A 24,748-nucleotide genomic window follows, 5' to 3' on the forward strand; every position below is an offset into this window, starting at 1 on the left:
TTTACCCCCAGTAATATTCCTTGATCTGATAACTACTTTGCTTTTATTCTAGCTACTCCAGCTTTTTTTTGATACATGTTTCCATAGTATTTCTGTTTCCATCCTTTTATTTTAACCTGCATCCTTATATTTCAAGTGGTTTTCTTATAGACACGTTATAGTTGGGTCTTGTGTTTTTATTCAATTAATTTCTGCCAAATAATTGGGATGGTTAGTTTATTTACATTTAATGTGATGATTTTAATGCTTTGATTTAAATCTACTATATTACTATTGTTTTCTATTTGTTCCATCTGTTCTTTGTTCATCTTTTAATGCCTTCTTTTGGATTGAGCATTTTTAAAAATTATATTTTATCTCCATTAGCAGCTTATTACTTTTACCACTTTTTGAATTTTTTTTTAAGTAGTTGCTCTAGGTTTTATAATACACATCTTACACTGTGGTAACTTCAAATGATATGCAAAACGTATATTGCAACAACCTTAAAGTAGTGTACCATCATTTTCCTATCTCATTATTTATACTATTGTTACTCTGACATATGTTATAAAGTCCACAATAAATTGTTATTATGCTTGCTTTAGATACAGAACATAAAAGAAAAACATCTTTTATAATTACTTCCAAGTTTCCCATTCCCAGTTTTTTCTTTCTGTAGATTCAGATTTCTATCTGTTATTATATCCCTTATGCTGGACAGACTTTAACTTTTCTTGCACCATAGGTCTCCTGGTACTACATTCTCTTAGCTTCTTTGTTTTTTTCGAAAAAGTCTTTATTATACCTTCATTTTTAATAGACATTTTAGATGCATTTAGAATTCTGAGTTGAGACGTTTTTCTTTCAGCAAACATTGCTTGGTTGTCTTCTGTCTTATATAATTTCTGTAAATGTATTTATTAGCTTTGTTCCTTTGTATTAATATGTAATGTTTCTCTGCTTCCAGCATTTTCTCTTCATCTTTGGTTTTTAGCACATTGGCTAGGTATGTGTGAGGGACATTTGGTTTGGTTTGAGGTTCTTTTGCTTCTTCGATCTGTGGTTTGTTTAGAAAATTCTTTGCTATTTAAATCCAAAGATGTCTTCTGTTCTTTCTTTCTTTCTTCTAGGATGACAGTTATAAGAATGTTAAATTATGTGATCTTGTTCCATAGCTTTGTTAATCCTGCACAATTCTTGGCCATTACTTCTTTTAAAAATGTCTTCAGTTTTGTTTTTTTCTCTTTCCTTCCTGGAACTCCAAATACATTAGACCAGTTGATGTTATACCAATAACAAATCTACATAAATATTCTAGAACATCAGATAAAACTCATTTGGAGGCCATGATTACCCTAATACCAAAATTAGACAAAGGCAGTAATAGAAAAATAACACTACAGTGCAATACCTCTCATGAAGACACATGCAAAAGTCCTCAATAAAATATTAACAAATCGAATCCAGAAACATATAGAAAGGATAATGTATCATGACAAAGTGGAGTATATTCCAGGAATGCAAGGCTCATTCAAAATTTAAAAATCAATCAATGTAGAAATCCACAAATAAACATATGAAGTAAGAAAGGCAATATGATGATCTCAATAGATGCAGAAAAAATACTTGAAAAATTCAACGAATTAGAAATAAAAGGGAAATTTTTTGATTTAATAAAAGAAAATAAAGCTAAAATCATAGACAATAAGGCAAACTTATTTGCTCCTACTACTACTACTCAACAGCATGCTGGGGTTCCTAGCAAGTGCAATAAAACAAGAAAAAGAAATAAAAGGCAATATAGGGTGTGGAGGACAAGGCGAGGAAGAGTATTAGAACAAATACCTAATACATGTGAGGCTTAAAACCTAGATGACAGGTTGATAGGTGCAGCAAACCGCCATGGCACATGTATACCTATGTAACAAACCTGCACAATCTGCACATGTACCTAGAACTTGCCCAGTATATATATATTTAAAAGGCATATAGATTAGAAAGGAAAAAATAAAACTGCTTTAGTTCACAGATGATATGATTATCTACATAGAAAATGCTAAAAGTATACAAGAAAAAGCTACTAGAACTATAATGAGTTTAGCAAGTGTATTAGTCCGTTTTTACACTGCTGTAAAGAACTTCCCTGAGACTGGATAATTTATAAAGGAAAGAAGCTTAATTGGCTTGCAGTTCCACATGGTTTGGGAGGCCTCAGGAAACTTACAATCATGGTGGAAGGTGAAAGGGAAGCAAGGATCTTCTTCAGATGCCAGCAGGAAAGAGAAGAGAAAGAGAAGGGGGAAGAGCCCCTTATAAAACCATAGGATTGAGTGAGAACTCACTCACTATCACAAGAACAGCATGGGGGAAACTGCCCCCATGATCCAATCACCTCCTTCCCTCAACACATGGGGACTACGTGCCCCCCACATGTCGACACGTGGGGATTACAATTCAAGATAAAATCTGGGTGGGGACACAGAGCCAGATCATATCAGCAAGGTTGCAGGATACAAGCTAAATATACACACAAAAATTATATTTCCATATTCTGTGAATGAACAATTAGAAATTCAAACTTGGCCGGGTGCGGTGGCTCAAGCCTGTAATCCCAGCACTTTGGGAGGCCAAGACGGGCGGATCACGAGGTCAGGAGATGGAGACCATCCTGGCTAACATGGTGAAACCCCGTCTCTACTAAAAAATCCAAAAAAAAAAAAAAATTCAAATTTTAAAAACGTACCCTCTACAATAGCACCAAAAAAACTCACTTAGTTACAAATATAAAATACATCCAAATCTGAAAACTATGAAATACTGATAAAGAAATGAAGGAAGATCTAAATACTTATTAATAAGTATTAATAAGTATACTTATACTTAATAAGTATACTTAATAAGTAATAAGTATTAATAAGTATTAATAAGATCTAAATACTTATTAATATATACTGTGTTCATGGAGTGGAAGACAATAATGTTAACATGTGAATTATCACCTAATTGATCTATAGATCCAACACAAGGTCAATCAAAATGCCAGAAAGAATTCTGTAGAAATCAACAAGCTAAGTCTAAAATGTAGAAAGATAACTAAAATAACAAAAACAATTTTGAAAAAAAAAAAGAATAAGGTCAGAGGACTGACACAACTTAATTTAAACTGACTTTAAAGCTACTTTAATTAAGACAGTGTATTATTGGTGAAAGGGCAGACACAAAAAATGATAAAAGAGTATCATTTTATCTGATATTCTTCTCAATGGAGAGTTCAGAAATAGACCCACACATATGTGGTCAACTAATTTTCAACAAAGTTGCAAAGAAATTCAATGGAGAAAGGATAATCTCTACAACAATGGTGCTGGAAAATACACACACGAAAAGACAAAGTCAACTCCTGCCTTGTACCATATACAAAAAAGAACTCAAAATAGATCATAATCCTAAACAGAAGAACTAAGTCAATAAAACTTCCAGAAGAAAACAAACAAGGAAATCTTGATTAATTTGCATTAGGCAAATATTTCTTAGACTGGTCACAAAAAGTATGAATGAACCATGAAAGAAAAATTTGATAAATTAGGTTTCATCAAACTTAAAAGCTTTTAATCTTCAAGAGACATGGTTAAGAAAATGAAGAGAAAAGCCACAAATTGGGAGAAAATACTTGAAAAACATGTATCTGATAAATGGCTTACATCTAGAATATATGAAGAATACTATAACTCAGTAATACCAAAATGTATCCAATAAAAAGAGAAAAAATTAATAGACACGTCACCCTACAAAATACACAAACAGCAGATAAACACTTTGCATCAGATATCATTAGTGAGGAGGGAGAAGAAAATCAAAATCATAATGAGATACGTTGTACACCTATTAGAATAGCTAAAATTAAAACGACTGACAATACCAGGTGCTGGCAAAGATGCTGAGTAACTGAAATTCTCATACTCTGTTGGAAAGAATGCAAAATAGTACCACCACTTTTAAGAACAAATTGGGCCGGGCGCGGTGGCTCAAGCCTGTAATCCCAGCACTTTGGGAGGCGGAGATGGGCGGATCACGAGGTCAGGAGATTGAGACCATCCTGGCTAACACGGTGAAACCTCGTCTCTACTAAAAAATACAAAAAAAAAACTAGCCGGGCGAGGTGGTGGGCGCCTGTAGTCCCAGCTGCACGGGAGGCTGAGGCAGGAGAATGGCGTGAACCCAGGAAGCGGGGCTTGCAGTGAGCTGAGATCCGGCCCCTGCACTCCATCCGGGGTGAAAGAGCGGCCGTCCTCCTTCAAAAAAAAAAAAAAAAAAAAGAACAAATTGGCAATTCCTCTTAAAGTCAAACATATACTTACCAAATGACTTAGAAATTCTTTATTTTTTTTCAGACGGAGTTTGCTCTGTCGCCCAGGCTGGAGTGCAGTGGCGCAATCTCCACTCACTGCAAGCTCCGCCTCCCGGGTTCATGCCATTCTCCTGCCTCAGCCTCCCGTGCAGCTGGGACTACAGGTGCCTGCCACCACGCCCGGCTAATGTTTTTTTGTATTTTTAGTAGAGATGGGGTTTCACCGTGTTAGCCAGGATGGTCTCGATCTCCTGACCTTGTGATCGGCCCGTCTCGGCCTCCCAAAGTGCTGGGATTACAGGCGTGAGCCACCGCACCCAGCCATGACTTAGAAATTCTAATCCAACGTATTTATTCAAGACAAGTGAAAATATATGTCCATACATATATGTCATATGTATGTGAATATTCATAGCAATTTTAATATTAAAAACTTGAAACAATCCAAATGTCCATCATCTGATGAATGAATTAACAAAATATGGTACATTCATATAATGAGAGACTACTTAGTAAAAGAAAAGAAAGTACCGCTGATACTTCAAACAATATGAATGAATCTTAAAGTATTCTACAGAGTAAAAGTACACTTCCATTTCCCCTAACATGTTATGTGACAGTACAGAAACTATGTTGAAGCTGTAAAACTATAAGTAGTATATGATGGATTCAATAAAGACATTTCAGCAAACTAAAAAGAATCATTACATTATCTCTTGCATAACTGATTTGAGGTTCATACTCACTTAAACCCCAATAAATTATAAAATCAATCATGTATAAGGCATTTCTAAAATGGCAAAGCCTCCAAAATATCTCAAATATAGTTTCTGGTCTCTGAGCACATATAAGTGCAAAAGCCAGAGGGAGTAAATCACAAACTGGAAACAGCAAATGGTCTTGGAAAAATATATTTATTTATTTATCTATCTATCTGATTTTTGAATTTTAGTCCAAAATGCCCAGCTATGTTCATTTTGATTAAAATGATAGCTTAAGTGTGAGTGCAGCTGGGTGAACATGCATATAAATATTTGCACACATTATACTGGCGATGTGGCAATATATGCATCCAAAGTTAATAAAGATTATACCTGCTAGTGAGATTGAGAATATATTATTTTACACTTATTTTTTCATTATTTTTCAGTTTTTTTCTACTGAGTACTTGTTACATTTATAGCAAAAACTTCAAGTGACGTTTGTGTTGTTTTAGTTGAAGGGTTACTGGAAAGTATTCAGAAGTTGTACAGGTATTAATCACACATAACACCACAACAATGCTCCTAAAATAAATGTATAGCAAATAATTTTTAGTATTCCTTGGCACTATTAGGAGCACTTAAATATATCACTTAGTAGGTAGAGAAGTAATCACTCTCTATTATGAATCTTTCTGATGTGTGGATTTTTACAGGGCAGATTCTTTTAGAGGGATATGCTTGTATTCTACTTTCATTAACAAATGAATTCCAGGAGATTCAACAAATGAATCCCATGGCCCGACCTGTGAGATGCACATACTTTATAACTAAACTCTGCAGGCAATTTTGCTTGTGAAAAGTTGGGTATCAAGGGAAAACTGTGAGCAATCTTTAAACATGTTTCCTGCTATATGCTCTATCAAATGCAGACGAGCCAGGGTGGGAGGGAGGCAGAAGTCAAAACTCAAGACTACATTTCTATTGCAGGTGCACAGACCTGCAGCCTCACAAAGAGACTACATTTCTTTGAGAGAGTTATCCATTCCTCTAAGAAGCACAAGTTGGAAGTACATTTTTTGAACTTATGTTACATTGTGAAAGGGGAGCAACTGATTTTAGGTTCAGATTCCAACAGCAGATCTGCCACTGACCTTGAATTGTTAGATCCAATAGTTGTTATGGCTGCAGGAAATTGAAAGGAAGCAAGCCACTGCATTTTTCCCACCCATATACTGATATATGTACTCTCCAGGGATGGCACTAGTTCAATGAGTTTGAAGAAGTGATTGTCCTTGTTTAGAACTTCATGGAACACTTACTGACAGCCCTGTACTGAGAAATGACTTCCCCCTTATCAGTCTGGTGGAGAGCACTTGATAAAAACCCCTATCATTCATCTTACAGAAATAAATCTGTACCTAACACCAGAGAATCAATAACATATCAATGTTTTCAACTATCGTGCATAGATTCCATTGTGTACTACTCTATCCAGAACTACGAGTTTTCAATCACATCAATATACTACAGCAGTAATGTAACCTGCAATATATCATTACTGCATGAACAACTAGGCATATGCTGATGTTATCAATTCCAGACTAAGAAAAACCATGAAGTGACAATGTTGTCCAAGGACAGCAGCTGCTGACAATGAAAAGAGAACACCTCAAAGGAAAAGCAATTACATAAACCCTGGATTCCTCTAAATATGTGGTAGGTGAGATGCAATAAAAGAACAATCATATAGTATCATCTTTTTGTGACAACTATTCACCTTTGGTTAGCATCGGGTTCAAGAATAGGTCTTTTAAGAAGGTGATGCGGCCGGGCGCGGTGGCTCAAGCCTGTAATCCCAGCACTTTGGGAGGCCGAGATGGGCGGATCACAAGGTCAGGAGATCGAGACCCTCCTGGCTAACACGGTGAAACCCCGTCTGTACTAAAAAAAAAAAAAACAAAAAAACTAGCCGGGTGAGGTGGCGGGCGCCTGTAGTCCCAGCTACTCGGGAGGCTGAGGCAGGAGAATGGCCGTAAACCCGGGAGGCGGAGCTTGCAGTGAGCTGAGATCCCGCCACTGCACTCCAGCCTGGGCGACAGAGCAAGACTCCGTCTAAAAAAAAAAAAAAAAAAAGAAGGTGATAACTGTGGTCAGTATCTTTAAACAGCACTAAAAACGATTTGAGGAAGCAGTACCAATTTTTACAGTTGGCAAAAGTTTAGGCTAAACTCAGAAAAGACAGAATGAGACTGGGTAGACATACTAACTCAAAGGCCGCTTTCATTTTCTTGCAAAAATTAAATATGTCATCATGCATCACAATTACATATATTTTGACTTTTTTGCCATTAAGTCACCCAAGGAAGTGGGCTGCTAGTCCTTCTCTGCCAGTATATTAGCCATGAATTTCCATGGGAACTGTGAAACAATGGAGAACCTGTTATTTCTCTGGAAAGTTTTTACCTTTTCCAAGTAAATTTCCAAATTCCATTCAAGGCTTCAGAGAAAGCAAGGAGCCAGAAAAAATTTAAAAATCAAGTGATACTTTTAAACCAAACTAGGGCCTGTCACAAACATAAAGTAACCAATGTCACTGAATGCAATAAACATTTGGTAAAAACAAGGAGAGACTTGTGGGATAGGGAGCTTGGGGACTAGCAAAACAGATGTGCTGCTCTAATACATCTTGGGAAGCTCTGTAAAATGACTGTCTTCCAAGTAATGATGACATCAGAATTTATTCTTCGGCTGCTTATTGATTTCCATGATAGAATCACAACCTCTCATATTGGAACTCTCTTAAAAACACAGTACTTCCTATACGATTAAATGTGACACCTAGCAAACTCCATGTAGCCTTTACGCATCTTTAAACTTAGAGAGATAAGATGTACTGTATAGGCTTATCTTACCGGAAAGCTTTTGGTCCAAAGTACATAAAGAGCTCCTTCCCCAAAGTTTCCACGCCACTATAAACGTATCCATTAAACAGGCTGCTGGCTTCATTATTATTCAGTGCAGAAGCCTAGTAGAAAATACATATACACACATAAACACACACACACACACAAACTCTAAGCAAAATTATAATTTAATTCTTAAATGTGTTTTTATTACTTCATGCCCAGCTGCATTCCAATGAGAAGAATAATCTCCAACAAGTAGGTAATGTAATCGGCTGTTTACATACATTTTGTCAAATTACTATGCAGTCATTTAGAGATAGAGAGGCCAAAAAAATTAAGTGAAAAAAAGGAATTGGCAGACAATCAAAATAAAGTTCCTTCCAGGACCATACAACTCTGTGCATATGAAAAGAAAGCACAGGAATACAACACGAATGTTTTAAAACTAAAAATTGGAATACAGGTTCTTCCATTTCCAGAAGTACAGCCAAGTTTCCTCAAAGAGTGGTCAGACAAAAACAGCTACAAATGATAGATGATAAAATACGAAAACAAAGTATTTTTAACTACACCAATGAACTGTAAAGCTAGTATGAGATAATAAAAGGTCAAAAACCAAAAGTGGGAGAGAACCCTGAGAGGTAGTAGGGAGAGTCCTGAAGCCAGCATGTACCCTAAGGGCACTGATTGAAACTAAGGAATGAGAGCTTCAATCTTTATGTCTTGTGAGGGTGCAGGAGTTCCGAGATAAAAACCTGGGGCCCCCTGAGTAAGGGTATCTAATTTGAGACCTGTCCTCTTCCAACCACAATGTTAAGAATAAAGAAAAAATCAACTCATATTCCCTTTCCCCCATCAGCCTTGCAAAACCAAACAACACATTGTTAGAATTACAACATATATGCAGAATCCTATAAGATATTTGAGGAAATTATAAACATGAATAAACAGAAAACAAAAATATAAAATATAGGTTCTTCTGTGGGAGAAGAAAATAAAGGGAGTTTGGTTTAGATTTTAGTAATGCCCTTCTTCTTAAACTGGGTGTTATGTATACTGGTGTTTCTTATGTCATTATTTTTTATTATTTAGATATGTTTTATAAACGTCATTTAATTTAAACGCAAAATGTAATAAAAAATGTAAAACTTAAGACATGCTTAACTATCATATAAGATAAAACAGGGTACACAGAATTACATCTATGTATTAACTCAATCTAAAGTAATATCCTCATTTACCTCTAACTTCTTCTTTGTTTTTCTCTAATGGGCCTAAGGATCCTCAGAAGATTCTAAATGAAACCTTGGTAGGCAATGGGAGTGGGGAAATGTCAAGATGTAATTATAAAACAGCTTTAGATATAGAGTCTAGAAATAAGTCACAATTTTTCCTCAGTTTAAAGTGAAATGATATTGCTCAGTGATTCTCAAACTTTTGGTTTTACAGACATTTGTCATTCTAAATGCTTAAGATGGCATGTCCACTCTATTCTTTATTTCACTAAATTGGACTTTGTTAAGATACAATCACAGTATTTAGCTCAAAGAGAGGTAACAGGGAGATAAAGAAAAAAAGATAGAGATGAGAGACATTCTTCCACTAAACCCACTCAAGGTTGAAATAGCTACAGTCAATGCCAGAATTTTCCAACTGCCTACAGTTCAGGTGATTAGCTTTATATAAACCTTCTTTGTTTAAGAACTGGAGAATCAATCACTGGCTTAGAATGTCAGATAAATGCACAGGAGTAATTAAAAATGACAGCAATCACTTCCTGCTCTGCGCAAATCATAAAAAAGAAACTGTTGGAGACGTAGGTATATGCCACCATGTCCTCAAAGCTCAGTCTTTGGTTTCCCTTTCTGGGATGAATTCCAGTACCTATCAATAATTATCAAGCACTGGGAAGGCAGGCTTGAGTACTCAGTGAGGAAAAAACACATTTGCCTTGTTTTTATATGTCAATCTTTTAAAGCCCTGAATTGAGAAGTACCAAGAATCTTGATGCTTTTCTCCCTAACAAGGGACTTTAAGTCACTCAAATACACTTCAGGCCAAGTATAGAGTATGATAGTGGGTTTTAAGGTAGGTTTCCATGACAACCAATCAGTATGTAAAAAGTTCTTATAAACTACCCAGGACACTTTTAAGATGATGATATACAAAGCAGATATAGATATTCGTCTCAATATAGATTAGGTTGTACATTTTCAGGATCTCAGATTTAAGTTCTTATTAACATTTTGAACCCTCATTTATAAGTCAATGATCAGAGCCTTGTTTTCCCACCACTCCAATGTCAACAATCTCTTATCTTTTCCCAATATTCTTTACTAGCAACTTGTTTTAGCCACACCCTGTGAAATCTTCTAGTTTTTCTTAGAGCTCCCAGCAGAGGCCAAGTGATGAATGTTAACCCATTTTATACACACATACACACACACACACAGCCTTCTCTCTCTCTCATATCTAGTAGCATTCCCCACTTCTTGGGTAGGAAAGAATTTGCTACTACTGCCACTCCTGTGCTTTAATCTCCTTTACCCCTTCAAGTGTTACAGGTTAAATCGGATGTAAAGACATCAGAATTATACATTAGACTTTGGAGACTTGCGGGGAGGGACAGAGGGGCATGAGGGATAAAAGACTACACATTGTGTATAGTGTGCATTGCCTGGGTGATGGGTGCACCAAAATCTCAGAAATCACCACTGAAGAACTTATCCATGTAACGAAACACCACCTGTTCCCCCAGAAGCCTACTGTAATAAAAATAATAAATTTAAAAAAGTTAAAGCTGAAACTCAACATCTATCTAATGTCTGATAGGCCAATTATGAAATTCTGTGTCAGCTGCCACATCACTGTTTCTCACTGCACCTGATTGGCTCACTTCCCTTCTTCCAAGATGGGAAACAGGACTGGCCTGCACTCACTACTTGTCTTCTCCCTGCCTGGACCTTCTTTCTACTACTTAGTTCTGACTTTACCAGGTTTTATAATGGCTACTAGCAAAGAGACAGAGAAGTAACCTTGAAATAGACAGTGCTGTCACAACACCTAATAAGATAGTGCATGAGTCCCAAATGTCTCATGTGAAGTCTGCTCACATCACCAAGTGAACAGCTTTGACAAGAACTTACACCATTTAGTTAAAAACACCAAAAGTCAACACCTATAACAGTTCATGTTATTCACTTGGCTTTGTCTAAAACAAAAGTGGCATGTGACATCTAGAAAGATGATCCTCCTCCCCGTTAAAAATGGCTGTTTACTTGGATAAACTCATTTTAGAAAAGTTTACTGACCTTCCACTATGTCTCAGGCCTTGTTCTAGAGGCTCGGGATGCATCCATAAATAAAATAACTAAACCAGCTGCCTTCATGGAGTTTATGTTCTAGTAAGGAAAAAGAGTACGCAATAAACACAATAACACAGTATGTTAGGACATTTGGAAAAGAGATGGAGATGTAAAGGAGAGATCAAGATTGGGGGAGGGTGCAACAGGTTGCAATTTTAAAGGAGCAATCATAATTTCATCAAAGAATTGAAATTTGAGCAAGTTTTAAATAAGTGAGCCATGCTCCAGGCAAAAGGAATGACAGAGCAAAGGCCCTGCTACGCCATGGCCCAGAGAGCAAGAGGAAGAGCAGTAGACAGATTTTCTAATTTTACTCTATCAGTTCTGAAAACTCTGCCAATTTCCTGGGGAAGTTTTCTACTCCATGAAGACAACTGCCCCATTATCAAAACACCCAAATCTAATTCAGCAGTACTGCCCCACTGAGTTTTGTTGTAATTGGCAAACGAAAATACCTACAGAAATAATAAGTGTAAAATTTTTTGAACCATTTAACCTCAGACTACCATACGACATACATTTCAGGTGAGATCAATTGAAAAAACCAACAGGAAAAATCTGACAAAAATGAGGGTTCTTAATGGAAACCTCAACTTCTTTTTACCCCAATATTAAAATGCTTAGGACTCCTAATAATGTTTATTAGGAAGAGACACAAAACCAGCCATCCTGATTTCTACCAGAGATTTTCCCTCAGGGAATTCCTATGTGATAAATGAGCCTATAAGGTCCTGCCTCAAGATTCTGTAGCATCTACACCGTGGGGAATATGGCTCCATGTACAGTTTACGAAAAGCACAGCTGAAACATCTCCCATTACCAATGCTGGGGGATAGGCATTTTTTTAAAAAAGTTTTTATTTCCAGGATTTATGCCTCAAGGCATCAAAGGTTATCCTGGAGCAGACATCTATATCTGCAAATCTGCTGTCATCTATCAGAGATTTTAGCAAGTTCTAACAATGGTGGACAGGCACGGTGGCTCACGCCTGTAATTCCAGCAATTTGGGAGGCTGAGGCAGGCGGATCACCTGAGGTCAGGAGTTTGAGACCAGCCTGACCAACTGATGAAAACTCTACTAAAAACACAAAAATTAACCGGGTCTGGTGGCGCATGCCTGTAATCCCAGCTACTTGGGAGGCTGAGGCAGAATTGCTTGAACCCAGGAGGTGGAGGCTGCAGTGAGCCAATCTCTCAACAGCACTGCAGCCTGGGTGACAGAGCGAAGACTCTATCTAAAAAAAATAACAAAGTTCTAACCGTGGAAAATGATATGGTCATTTAGCAAACAAAGTTTTGGTGGACAGTGCTTCAAACCTTATAGTTACTGGGCCACTTATTAACAAGAAAAAAGGTAATATGTTCCCTTGTAAATAAATTCTCTTGTGAAAGAAAAAAGAGTCAAAAATACAAAGCCCCCAATATACTTAAATGCATGAAACCATTATATATTTTCACATGGCTGTCAATGGAAATTGAAGTATGTCGTCCTAGCTGACAGAGCCTCAAAGAGAACCTCCAGTTAAAGTCTTCAAGGTGTAATACGTGTCTTATTTGCTCTACTGGTGTTTTACTCTATTCTCTGTAATTAAAAACAACACACGATATGATCTTTAAAAAAAATCAAAACTCTGAAATTACAAATGTTGAAAAAAGAGGTTTATTGCCTGATGAATGTTAATATTGTAACATACATGTTGACAGAAGAGCAAGTGAAGGAATTCACAGGTAGATATTAACTTATAGAAAAACATTAACCTAAAAATATCAACTGACTTCAGTGCAGCAGAAACTCTTCTACAGATGCTATATGACCTTGGCTTAAATATGTTTAAGAATTCCTTTTTTCATACCTGATGGTATTTGGGTATTAAAATGAAATGTTAGTAAAACCTCTCCCTTGCTCACATATATGGTTTGTAATTCTCTCTGGGGCTAGGGTCTCCCCACCTGGACGGCAGGATAATCTCAAGGCTTTCTACTTGCCAAATTTCACATAGTATTTTCTAAACCACTGTCACAGTACTTACTATACTGAATTATTATTTGCCTGTGACTTGAATTTCTCCCCCATCGATCTATAAGCTCTCTGGGGACAGTAACAAGTTTAGCTAATATCCTTGGTGGCTTTACACAATGCCTGGGGTTCAGTGAACATTTGTGGGATTAAATAGATACCTCCTCCTTTAGCTCTGAAAACCAAGTGTGACTTTAAAGTATACACTCACTGCTTCCCCTCCCACCATCCCCATCCTGCTTGACTTTTCCGAAGATATCTTGGCAAAATCTTCTACTCTACCATCTACTTAATCTCCTTTTAAAATTCATTAACATCCCAATATCTTATTTTCTAATTACCTGTAACGGAGTGAGAACATAAGAGGACCAAATTCTCATGACTACTAAAAGTCTTAACGGAAGTAAAATACTCTACTTACCAGAATTTCCCATAAAATTAAAAGAACCATCTGGGAAGGTTTAGGGAGGAGTTCCTCTGTGTTTAGCCACCAGTCCCAGAATGCCTGGTTTTTATTTGACATGTTTACTTAGCATTTAAATTGTTGCTCTAAAAAGATCTAATCCAATACAGTAGTTCTCACTTATCCAAGGTTTCACTTTCTGTAGTTCCAGTTACTCGCGGTATATATAGTACCATAAGGTATTTTAAGACAGAGATACCGCATTCATTTAACTTTTATTACAGTATAACTGTTCTATTAAGAGTTACTGCTATTAATCTCCTACTGTACCTAATTTATAAATTAAAACTATCATAGGTTGTATGTGTAGGAAAAAAGATAGCATATATAGAGTTCGATACTATCCATGGTTTCTGGCATTCACTGGGTGTCTTCGAATGCACCTTCTTTGGATAGGTGGTACTACTGTGCTTAATTTTGGTTTTGAAATGTCATATAAAGTTTTTTTATTCAGTTGTCTATCATGTGGATGGTTTATCCAAGTCAGCGGATTCCTGGTACTCTATAATTTCTAAAATAATCAGCTCTGGATAATATACTTGGGATAAAATAAAATTTTCAACTTATGATTGCCCATTGCAAGCACCGGCATATATCTTTCACTCTTCTTTTAAAACTCCATCTTAAGGTAAAATTTTGGTATACAGGTAATGGTTTGTTCTACTTGTTTTAATAGCTATTGTGTACAAATTGGGTAAGGCTTTTGCAATAAACCTAAGATTTATAAGATACTCATTTGTCCTACCATAGAATCTAGGGTTATCACTTCTCTCTACAAGCTTTTGCTGCCCAAATTCAAAAACTAATTTCCATAAGCCTGTTATCTTTGCTATAACTATACACAATTGCCCAATATACACTTGACTTTCTCATGTTGACCCGTATAATCCATTACTGTATTATTTGAACATTTCATCCTTTTTATTTTTTCTGAAATAAAGACGAAAATCTCCTTTGACACAATTTTAAGTATGATTGAGAAGGGTTCACCTTCCCATTTTCAAGTGGCTTAATAATATGAAATCTTCAAAACAACATATATTTTCAGAGACAGCACATGATTTATTGTGCTGATTACCATTTATCCCGCCTATCCATGGGTGGACAAGGAAGATAAACTTTTCAGAGCAGAATAAGACTTTTCCATAGATAAATGCCTCAACTCTAGTGCAGTTAAGTATTTTCCCTATAAAGAAGAAAATACCATATTTACTTTCATAGTCTCTCCTCTTTTCCTCACATGCTTCCCCCCCAAAATACAACAACACTTTTTAATCAGAGATCACTTATATACCAGTCTAAGTCATCAAATAACACAATTTTAAAATGATTTCTAAACACCAAAATAGGGGTCCTCAGGCCTAGTCATCAAAACATATTCTACAGTTTTCTAAGTGCGGGGCCTTCAAGCACTTACTGAGAGATTAAAGACTTTGTACCTTATCTGAAGGCATCAAATGATTACAAACCCTTCATAAAAATAGGGTATTCCTCAGATAAATGGGTCTGGTGAGAAAGCTCTGATCTAGAAGAAAAAGGAACAATTCCCAGGATGTTTATTTTGCTAGGCACTAAGCTAAGAATTTTATATGCTACTTAATTTAATCCTGACCAAATAAGCTGTGACAATAAGCATCTCCAGACGAGGAAGTAACAAAGAAATGGGAATTCAAAATCAAGATGATAGATGTTCTTTTCTCTACAGCATACCGAATATGTTCATCTTGGATAAAAAGCTACAATGGCCATGGAAAATCACCTCCCCTTTTTCTTCCTTTGTAAGAATGTTACCTGTTCTCTGTTGTCCCTTGTTTCATAACTCCATAGGATTCTGGATACTGATAATGATGATCTTGAGTCATTAAGGAGAAATCATTACCAGTATCCATTTAAGAAGGTAAGGAAGTATATAATGCATGTTCTCTAAATTATTTAGGTATCCCCTTCAGATGCTTAAAGAAATGAGCCTCATTTTACTGGAAAATGAATCTCTGTAGATTAGCTCATTTCTTTAAATAATGGCAGTAAAATGAGCCATGATTTTTCCCCCTCACTTTGAAGAAGGAAAATGGTTTATCTTCTGGTAGTAGGAATTTCCATATAACATGCACAACAAAATATACACATTCTCATAATGAAAGATTCCAAATGGAATTTATTTCTAAATCTTTAATCATCTTGCACTATTCAAAACCTTGCTCTTCTTCATCCATTCAACTTTTATTAAACGTCTCCTCAGTTCCTGACACTGTGAAGCATATATAAAGACACATAGCTGGCATATTAAATACATGTATCAAATTTTAAGGAGTGATGGAAATAACCAGACCATGTTTCAAATAAAATGAATGCTTATAAACTGTTTCATATGCTGTTTTGTGAGATTGAAAACACATGCAGATTAAATATTTCACTAAAATATTGTATCCACCCAACAATTAAAATCAAAGGATTGACTTTTCAAAGCTCATTAACCAGCTATGTTCATTTATATTCCAATATTGTTTCTTACCATAAGGTTCCACAATCTCCAGCAGAGTTTTATGCAATTTGCTTACACTGTTGCACAATTTTATGCTGACAAGACAGTGGATCATAACTCAGAACAATAATATAGTACACCCATGACTAGCAGATGCTGGGATCTTCTATGGCTAGGTTTTCTCAAAATAAGGATCAGTTGTCACAGGGAGACATGCATTCAAGTGTGTTCTCTATAAACTTTACACTCGAACAAAGAAGAATGCTATATGACAGAGTAACACTTCATTGTGGCAATAGCTACTGAAGTAGTGTTTTTTGGTTTGTTTTTTGGTATGATTATCTGAGGTTTAAATATTTTATTTTGAATGCCCATTAAATATTTCTTTAGCTCTCATTGGTAACTTTTTCCATGTTTACTGCACTGTAAAGAATGCAGTATGCAGTTATTAAATTATTTTTAAATGTTGCCTTGTGAAAACTAATCATTTCAAGCCAGTAGCAGAAACATTTAAATAGCTTTCACTCTTTGGCATAAATGCTTAGGAGACATGGGATCATCTGTTACAGTAATGATCTTGCCAGAGGTTTGTGACAACTTAACCATGTTTTAATGAAATTTACTAAGGATCCCTCTAAAATGCAAAAGACTCTTTATGTTTACAAAAGATTATAATTATGGTTTTTTTTTTTTAGATCAAAGCCCCAGAAAATGAAGCCGTAGTAAATTATTTAGAAGTTTACCAACAGCCTCAGAGTGTATTCCTTCCATGTTGATTTTAAAATCCAGTGTCCATAGAACCAGATTCCTGATCCTAATCATAAAGACCTATTCCAATTTTTAATGCCTCTTTCTGTTAAGGTACCAAAAATAATACCTTTAAATGCCGGGCTTTTTATGTGTGGGGTATAACTTACTGAATATTGCTGCCAAGTGATGTTAATAATTGCCTAACCAGTACTGAAGCATTTGTATTACATCATCAGGCTGCACTCTTTTGTGCAATCCAAACATGGTCATGGAAGCTGTTAGAAGAGAATTATCAGAATAGACATAAGAGATTTGACTAAACCGAACAAAACTAAAAATGGTAGTAGACACAGCTAAAAATTCAAGGTTGCACTTCTCTATTTAATAAATAACCACTACTACATACTGAGCATTGTGGTGTTCCTACCATTGTATGCTAAAAAAGCAATAAAGATCCTACTGAATCTTTTATGGCTGAGAGGAGCTACGGCATGTTAAGAGGGTAGGCTTTGGAGTTATTTTTGTTTTTTGTTTTTTTTTTGAGACGGAGTCTCGCTCTGTCGCCCAGGCTGGAGTGCAGTGGCCGGATCTCAGCTCACTGCAAGCTCCGCCTCCCCGGTTCACGCCATTCTCCTGCCTCAGCCTCCCGAGTACCTGGGACTACAGGCGCCTGCTACCTCGCCCGGCTAGTTTTTTTTTTTTTTTTGGTATTTTTTAGTAGAGACGGGGTCTCACCGTGTTATCCAGGATGGTCTCGATCTCCTGACCTCGTGATCCGCCCGTCTCGGCCTCCCAAAGTGCTGGGATTACAGGCTTGAGCCACCGGGCCCGGCCTGGTTTGGAGTTTTAAAGAAAAATCAAACCCTGGTGTAGCCTCTTACTAGCCATGTGATCTTGAGCAAACTGATTTAAACTCACTCTGAGACTCATATGCCTCATCTGTAGAATCAGGTTAATCCTTTATCATAGGGTTATCCTTTTTCATGACTGAATGAAATATAAGAGCATCTCATGCCTTACCATCAGAGATAATCACAACAAAACTTAAAAGGAAATGTTTAAGCTATTTTTCCTAAATACCAATGAGTTGATATTTATTTAAAACATTTGGTTGGACTCTCACAGCAGAAAGCATATCCTACTCATCTTCGTATCCACAGGAGCTAGCATAAAACCTAACACAAAATACGCTGTGGTTGAATCATGCAAATGATGATATCTCTAAGCATATTCATGTCATATCCACTGCTTCACCCTCCCATCTTTACTTCTAAAATAGTGATTCTCTTGTCTTCATCTCCACCACCAGCACTTGACCCCAAATTTGTCACCTGGATTTCTGCAGCTGTCTCCTAAATGAGAGGGCAGTGTCTACTCTGGCTTTCTTTCAGTCTTTTCTTTTTCCTTTTCCAGTCCCTGAGCTGTATAGCTGCTACTCGCCCTGCACATCTCAGCTTTTTTTTTTTTTTTTTTTTTTTTTTTGAGACAGAGTTTCGCTCTTGTTGCCCAGGCTGGAGTGCAATAATGCAATCTCAGTGCACTGCAAACTCCACCTCCTGGGTTCAAGCGGTTCTTCTGCCTCAGCCTCCCGAGTAGCTGGGATTAACATGCACGCCATCACCATGCCTGGCTAATTTTTTTATTTTTGTAGAGATGGAGTTTCTCCATATTGGTCAGGCGGGTCTTGAACTCCCAACCTCAGGTGATCTGCCCACCTCAGCCTCCCAAAGTGCTGGGATTACAGGAGTGAGTCACTGCACCCGGCCCACACCTCAGCTTTGCTTCTTCCCTGGGGAAGCCTTCCCTGATCCTCCTAAAAGCACTTAAAGAACCATGTATCTCTCCTTCACAGAACTTAATTTATATTTCTTTAGGCGATTATTTAATGAATGTCTTTGTATCTTCCCAACTAGAGTATAGGCTCTAAAAGAGGAAGTATTGTTTTTGCTCCCCAGGTGCCTTGAGTACTCAAATTTTGTTGAATGAGTAATTTTCATAAATAGTAATATTCTTAAGAAACCATATAAAATCCATCTTTGGTACCCTGAAACGATTTTAGAAACACTGTAACAATAATAAAAAAATAGGTACAGAGTACTTACTGGCATATCAAGTTAAAATAAACAAAAGGGCAATTGGAAGGATATGTAAAATTTATTCCTTTTTCCCAAGTTTGAAAATATATTTTCTTAGACTTAGAACCTCATTTCTTTCAAGTTGTAAGCATATGCTAATTTCATAGCAGGCAACTTTTTCTTCTAGGACCAAAGGCTATGAGGAAGCTTTGCAGAAGAAATTGAAATACAGTGCAATATTGCATGTATCCATGAAATACAATCATCCACACATCTAAAGGGCTTTTAAAACATGATGCCTTAATCAAAATATTTTTAGTACAAGTTCTATCAAATGAATAACACATCGTCTGCAATGAATGCCTGAGTGGCAAGAAGCTGTGCTGGTTTACTTTAAAAAGAAATAAATTCACTTAAGGGAACCAGAACTGGGTTTCATTGCCCCTGAATTAGATGGCAATATGAAGTTGAGTGAGAAGTTAGTGCTACATTTTCTACGTGTAGTTTTAGAATTATATACTAGTTGTGATATACTTACCAATTGCAGAATATTAGGCAAGCAAGAAACTAGAAATTTATGCTAAAAGCTTAAAATGGGACGAAAAAACGTTATCAGAGGTAGCAGAGATTTGATAATATCAACAGTAAAAAAATGCAGCTGTAGACATGGGAAACCATGTGGGTATCATAAAGAAGTAAGGTGACTCGGATAAAACACCTTCACCGGATTCCCCCAGGGCATCTTGCTCAGGCAGCTTCTGCCCAGAGCGCTAGCCCTCCTCTCCTGCGCAGGCGCCCTAGGACCGACTTCTCCCTCCAGTAAATTGACGAAAAACTTCGGGAAACGAAGTCTGGGCCAGAGCAAAGAGATGACATTTTAAACCTTGGAACCCTGATGGAGTCTTTATTCCACTTCCCCGTGCTGACTGCATGGCCGGTTACAGGAGTAGCTCACCTGCGGGGAAACCACAGCGGTGGAGGCTGCGGGCGGCAAGGCGCGGCCCTGCAGGCTCCGCAGAGCGCTTCCCCGCACGCCGGTCACCGCCTGGCCCGGGAGCACCCGCGCGCGAATCTTCTCTCCATTCAGAGTACAGCCTGGTCCTTCCACCATCTCTGTGGCCGGCACCCGTGGCCCACTGGTCACAGGCCCTGGTGAGAATACTGCTATGCAACTCAACCTCTGCGCGGGCACTGACTGCTCGCAGAGGAAATTCAAATCTCGCGCGCGCCTGGCCCCGCCCAGGCCCGGCACAAGCCCGGCCCAGGCCCGGCCTAGGCCCCGCCCAAGCAGCGTCCAAGCTGTTAGGGTCGCTCCCTACGGCGCATGCGCTGTGGCTCACCCACGCCGTAGGTCTTGCTATGGGTTTATTAAGAAAACGCAAACGCGCGTGAGGCGTGGGGCGTGGGGCGTGGAGGACAACTAACTAGGCTGACCTGTAAAAGCAGAGGAAATTGGAACCTGGAAAGTTCTGAAGGTATTTTCTGTGCGTTAAAGTTTTGCCCTTGTCTTTGAGCTACTTAGTATACACACATTTTCTGATCTGGTCCTCTTAATCTGTACTTGTCTGGGACAGGACAGATAGGTCACAGACAATCTTGTTTTTGGCCCTGTTTTTGGTATGCTATATTTGGACGTGGGTGGGATGAGAGAAACGAAGAGGAGGGATTTTGGAACAAACAGCAGAATATATTTTAGTGTCTATATTTAAAAACTCCGTTATTAGTTAAGTGAGCCCTACCCAAGTCCATGCATCGATTTTGTTAGGCGATGCCCCAAGATGAAAGCTGTTTGAAATTGCTTTGTTGAAGACAGAGCTTCATATAAATGTGAGGGTAATGCGTAGCTTTTCAAATTTACCCACAACCCTAACCAAAGATGCACACATACATATAAATCTATGAAGTTTATGACTCCATATTGTTTTATAAATTATAAAGTGTGTTCTTTTTTGAAAACTGAAATACAACACATTAAAACAGAATGTCAATTTCTAAGTGATTTCATAAGCATAGCACCGCACTGCAGTTAAACCAGAAGAGCATATACACAGGTGTTGCTGACTTAGGATGACTCAGCATAGCAGTGTTTTGACTGTATGATGGTGCAAAAGTGACACACACTCAGTAGAAACTATACTTTGAGTACGCATACAGCCATTCTGTGTTTAATTTTCAGTACAGTAGTCAATAAACTATTTGACACTTTGTTATAAAATATGCTTTGTGTTAGGTGATTTTTCCCAACTGTAGGCTTATGTAAGTGTTCTGAGCACATTTAAGGAGGGCCTCGTGAAGCTATGATGTTTGGTAGGTTAGGTGTATTAAAGGCATTTTCGACTGACTTACTATATTTTCAGTTTACAACGGGTTTATCAGGACATAACCCCATTATAAGTTGAGGAGCATCTGTATACTAGAGACTTGCATTTGAATATACTGAAGACTTGACTTTGAAATTTTGAAAAGTATTAAATCTTTGCAGGGAGAGATTAGTGGTCAAAAGTTGGCTGGATCAATTTCAGGACTATTTGTACTTTACTCCCTTGTTCAATTCAATAATCTCTGTCCTTTGATGGAGAAAGGTCCTATATACCTTTTCCTCTTTCAGAGTTGTGTTAGTTATTTATTGTTACCTCATAAATTATTCCATTTGTTATTTCAAAATTTCTGTGGGTCGGGAATTTGGCAATAGTCTAACTAGCCAGGGTCATCCTGGCTCAGTATTTCTCAAGAGGTTACAGTTAAAATATTAGCCAGGGCTAAAGTGCCCTAAAGGCTTTTTGTAGCTCAAAGATCCACTTCTGAGATCAGTGGCTTTCATGGCTGTTGGCAGGAGACCTCAGTTTCTCACCTCATATGTCTCTCTACAGTGCTGCTTGGCTCTTCTAACGAAATGGCAGCTGAGTGTGTGATCCAAGGGAGAAGTCAAGGAGAAAGTTGCAATGCCCTTTATTACTTAGTCACCCTTTATTACCTAGTTTATTATGGTAACTTACTCCTTATTCCATTCATTAGAAGCCAGTCATTAAATACAGTTCATACACAAGGGGAAGGGAGTTTAGCTGTGATTTGAAAGGAGGGATATCAAAGAGTTTGTGGACAAATTTAAAAAATACCAACCTGTTCATTTATCTGATTCATCTCATTTCTCTTTAAGGTGTTGGGCACTGTGCACATTTGGGTCAAATACTATCTTTAATTAGTAAGAGCTGGGGACTGACACTGAAGGTATTAAGAGATTTCACTGGTGTGACTGAAAGGCCGAGTCAGATTTTGTTTTGTTTTTTTTTGTTGGCTGGAGTGCGGTGACATGACCTTGGCTCACTGCAACTTCCACCTCCCGGGTTCAAGCGATTCTCTTGCCTCGTCTCCCAAGTAGCTGGGATTACAGGCACCTACCGCCACACCTGGCTAATTTTTGTATTTTTAGTAGAAACAGAGTTTCACCATGTTGGCCAGACTGGTCTTGAACTCCTGACCTCAAGAGATCCACCCACCTCAGCCTCCCAAAGTGCTGGGATTACAGGCATAAGCCCCTGCACCCGGCCCAGATTTTGTTTATGTGTGACTAGCCTCTGAGTCCTTTGGTATATCTCTTTGCTCTCGCTTCTTACATCCAATCAAAAGCAAACTTGCATATGCTGTGTATCTACAGTGTCTGTAAAAAGACTCCTCACATCATTGCAAGCAAGCCTACCCTGGTGCAGACCCTTGCTACGTTTCAGCTGGACTATGGCATCATCCTGCTAACTGCCATCCTCCTTGCAGTTTCTCTTGTGCACTCTTACCAGAGGAACCTTCACAATTTCTTAAGTACAATTTACTAATTTTAACAAATTTGTTAAATTTATTAAATTGTCCTCTTTGATAACTATATATATGTCATTCATGTTTCCCAAAACTCACTTTCTTCATATGGACAATAAATAATACTTCTTCTATACACCTGCATATGATTGCTCTAATTTCCACACACAACATAGCTTATGTGAAAGCACTTTGAAAACTATGAAATACTCTACAAAAATAAGATAAATTGTACCTACCATTCCCAGGATATACTTTGTACTTTTTTTTTTTGGCTCATGCTATTATTCTCACTGTTTTTTTTATGTTTGTTTGTTTTGTTTTGTTTTTGTTTTTGTTTGCTGAGACAGAGTCTATCTCTATCTCCCAGGCTCGAGTGTAGTGGTGTGATCTCAGCTCACTGCAACCCCTGCCTTCCCGGTTCAAGCAATCCTCCCACCTCAGCCTCCCGAGTAACTGGGACTACAGGCACCCACCACCATGCCCAGGTAATTTTTGTATTTTTAGTAGAGATGGGGTTTTGCCATGTTGGCCAGACTGGTCTCAAACTTCTGACCTTAGGTGATCCGCCCACCTCGGCCTCCCAAAGTGCTGGGATTACAGGCATGAGCCACCGTCCCTGGTCTATTCTCGCCTTTTTAATACCTCCTCTTTTTCCCAGTTTGTTGAAGTTCTCTCAACTTTTTTTTTTTCCTTTGAGATGGAGTCTCACTCTGTCACCCAGGCTGGAGTGCAGTAGCACGATCTCGGCTCACTGCAACCTCCACCTCCCGGGTTCAAGCTATTCTCCTGCCTCAGCCTCCCAAGTAGCTGGGACTACAGGCATGCACCAACACAACCAACGAATTTTTGTATTTTTAGTAGAGTCAGAGTTTCACTATATTGGCTAGGATGGTCTCAATCTCTTAATCTCATGATCCTCCTGCTTTAGCCTCCCAAAGTGCTGGGACCACCATGCCTAGCTAAGTCTTTCCAACTTGTAAGCCCCAGTTTTATGGATATCCTCTAAAAAACCTTACTGATACAGTCAGAATTAACCTCATATCTTCTGAAGTTAGTTCTTCCAAAGAACTTACCAAAGTTACCTTGTGGTAAAGTAATTTGTGTACATTTTGTACATTTTGGTCTCCTTCTAAACTAGACTCTTACTCCTTAAAGACAGAAGAGATGCTCATCTTTACACTTCCCATAGCAGCCGGGATGCTTTTTTTGTATATAATAGATATTCAACAAATATTTGTTTAATTGAATTATTATTATTAACTTAAGGTTGAAAAATTGGACCATCTGTTCCCAGAGGCCTTTATTGTCATTCTTTTGAATATAGATTTGATGTTTTCAAAGGTCTCTTTTAAACTAAATGTTATGGAAAATTAGTAATACATTAAGTTACTCTGTGACACGCTTTCTTTATTAGAGCAACAAGCCAGTAATCTTGATGGATTCCCGAGGAAATAAGACCAACCGTATGTGCAGTCATTTGTGTACATTACAGTCATTTGTCACTCAATGATGGGATGCATTCCGAGAAAATTGTCATTAGGCAGTTTTGACATTGTGTGAACATCATGGAATGCACTTTTACAAACACAGAGGGGACAGCCTACTGCACAGCTAGACTACGTGGTATAGTCTGTTGCTCCTGGGCTACAAACCTTTACAGTATGTTACTGTGCTGAATACTGTAAGCAATTATAGCACAATGGTATTTGTGTTTCTCAACATATCTAAACATAGAAAAGGTACAGTAAAAATACAGTATAAAAGATTTGAAAATGGTACACCTCCATAGGACACTTTTTATGAATGGAGCTTAGAGGACTGGAAGTTGCTCTGGGTGAGTCAGTGA

At 37.8% G+C, this 24,748-nt stretch overlaps 1 protein-coding gene and 1 long non-coding RNA gene across 5 annotated transcripts in view; one reads left to right on the top strand and one right to left on the bottom strand.

Moving 5' to 3' along the window:
- Nucleotides 1-20,317, bottom strand: part of NEIL3 (nei like DNA glycosylase 3) — a 53,706-nt gene extending 33,389 nt beyond the window's left edge. The window contains exons 1-2 of the mRNA XM_023226906.1: nt 20,048-20,317; nt 7,947-8,059 (exon numbers count right to left, since the gene is read on the bottom strand). Of these exons, the coding sequence (XP_023082674.1) occupies nt 7,947-8,059; nt 20,048-20,203 (269 nt within the window). The 5' untranslated portion in view covers nt 20,204-20,317. The remainder of the gene's footprint in view (nt 1-7,946; nt 8,060-20,047) is intronic.
- Nucleotides 20,318-20,413: 96 nt separating this feature from the next.
- The window catches only part of LOC111552569, a 42,326-nt gene continuing 37,991 nt past the window's right edge, over nt 20,414-24,748 (top strand). For all 4 annotated transcript variants that reach the window (XR_002734670.1, XR_002734669.1, XR_002734671.1 and 1 more), the window contains exon 1: nt 20,414-20,567. This is a non-coding gene — a long non-coding RNA (uncharacterized LOC111552569). The remainder of the gene's footprint in view (nt 20,568-24,748) is intronic.

The sequence above is a fragment of the Piliocolobus tephrosceles genome, chromosome 3, assembly GCF_002776525.5.
Source record: "Piliocolobus tephrosceles isolate RC106 chromosome 3, ASM277652v3, whole genome shotgun sequence".
NCBI classification, from domain to species: domain Eukaryota; kingdom Metazoa; phylum Chordata; class Mammalia; order Primates; family Cercopithecidae; genus Piliocolobus; species Piliocolobus tephrosceles.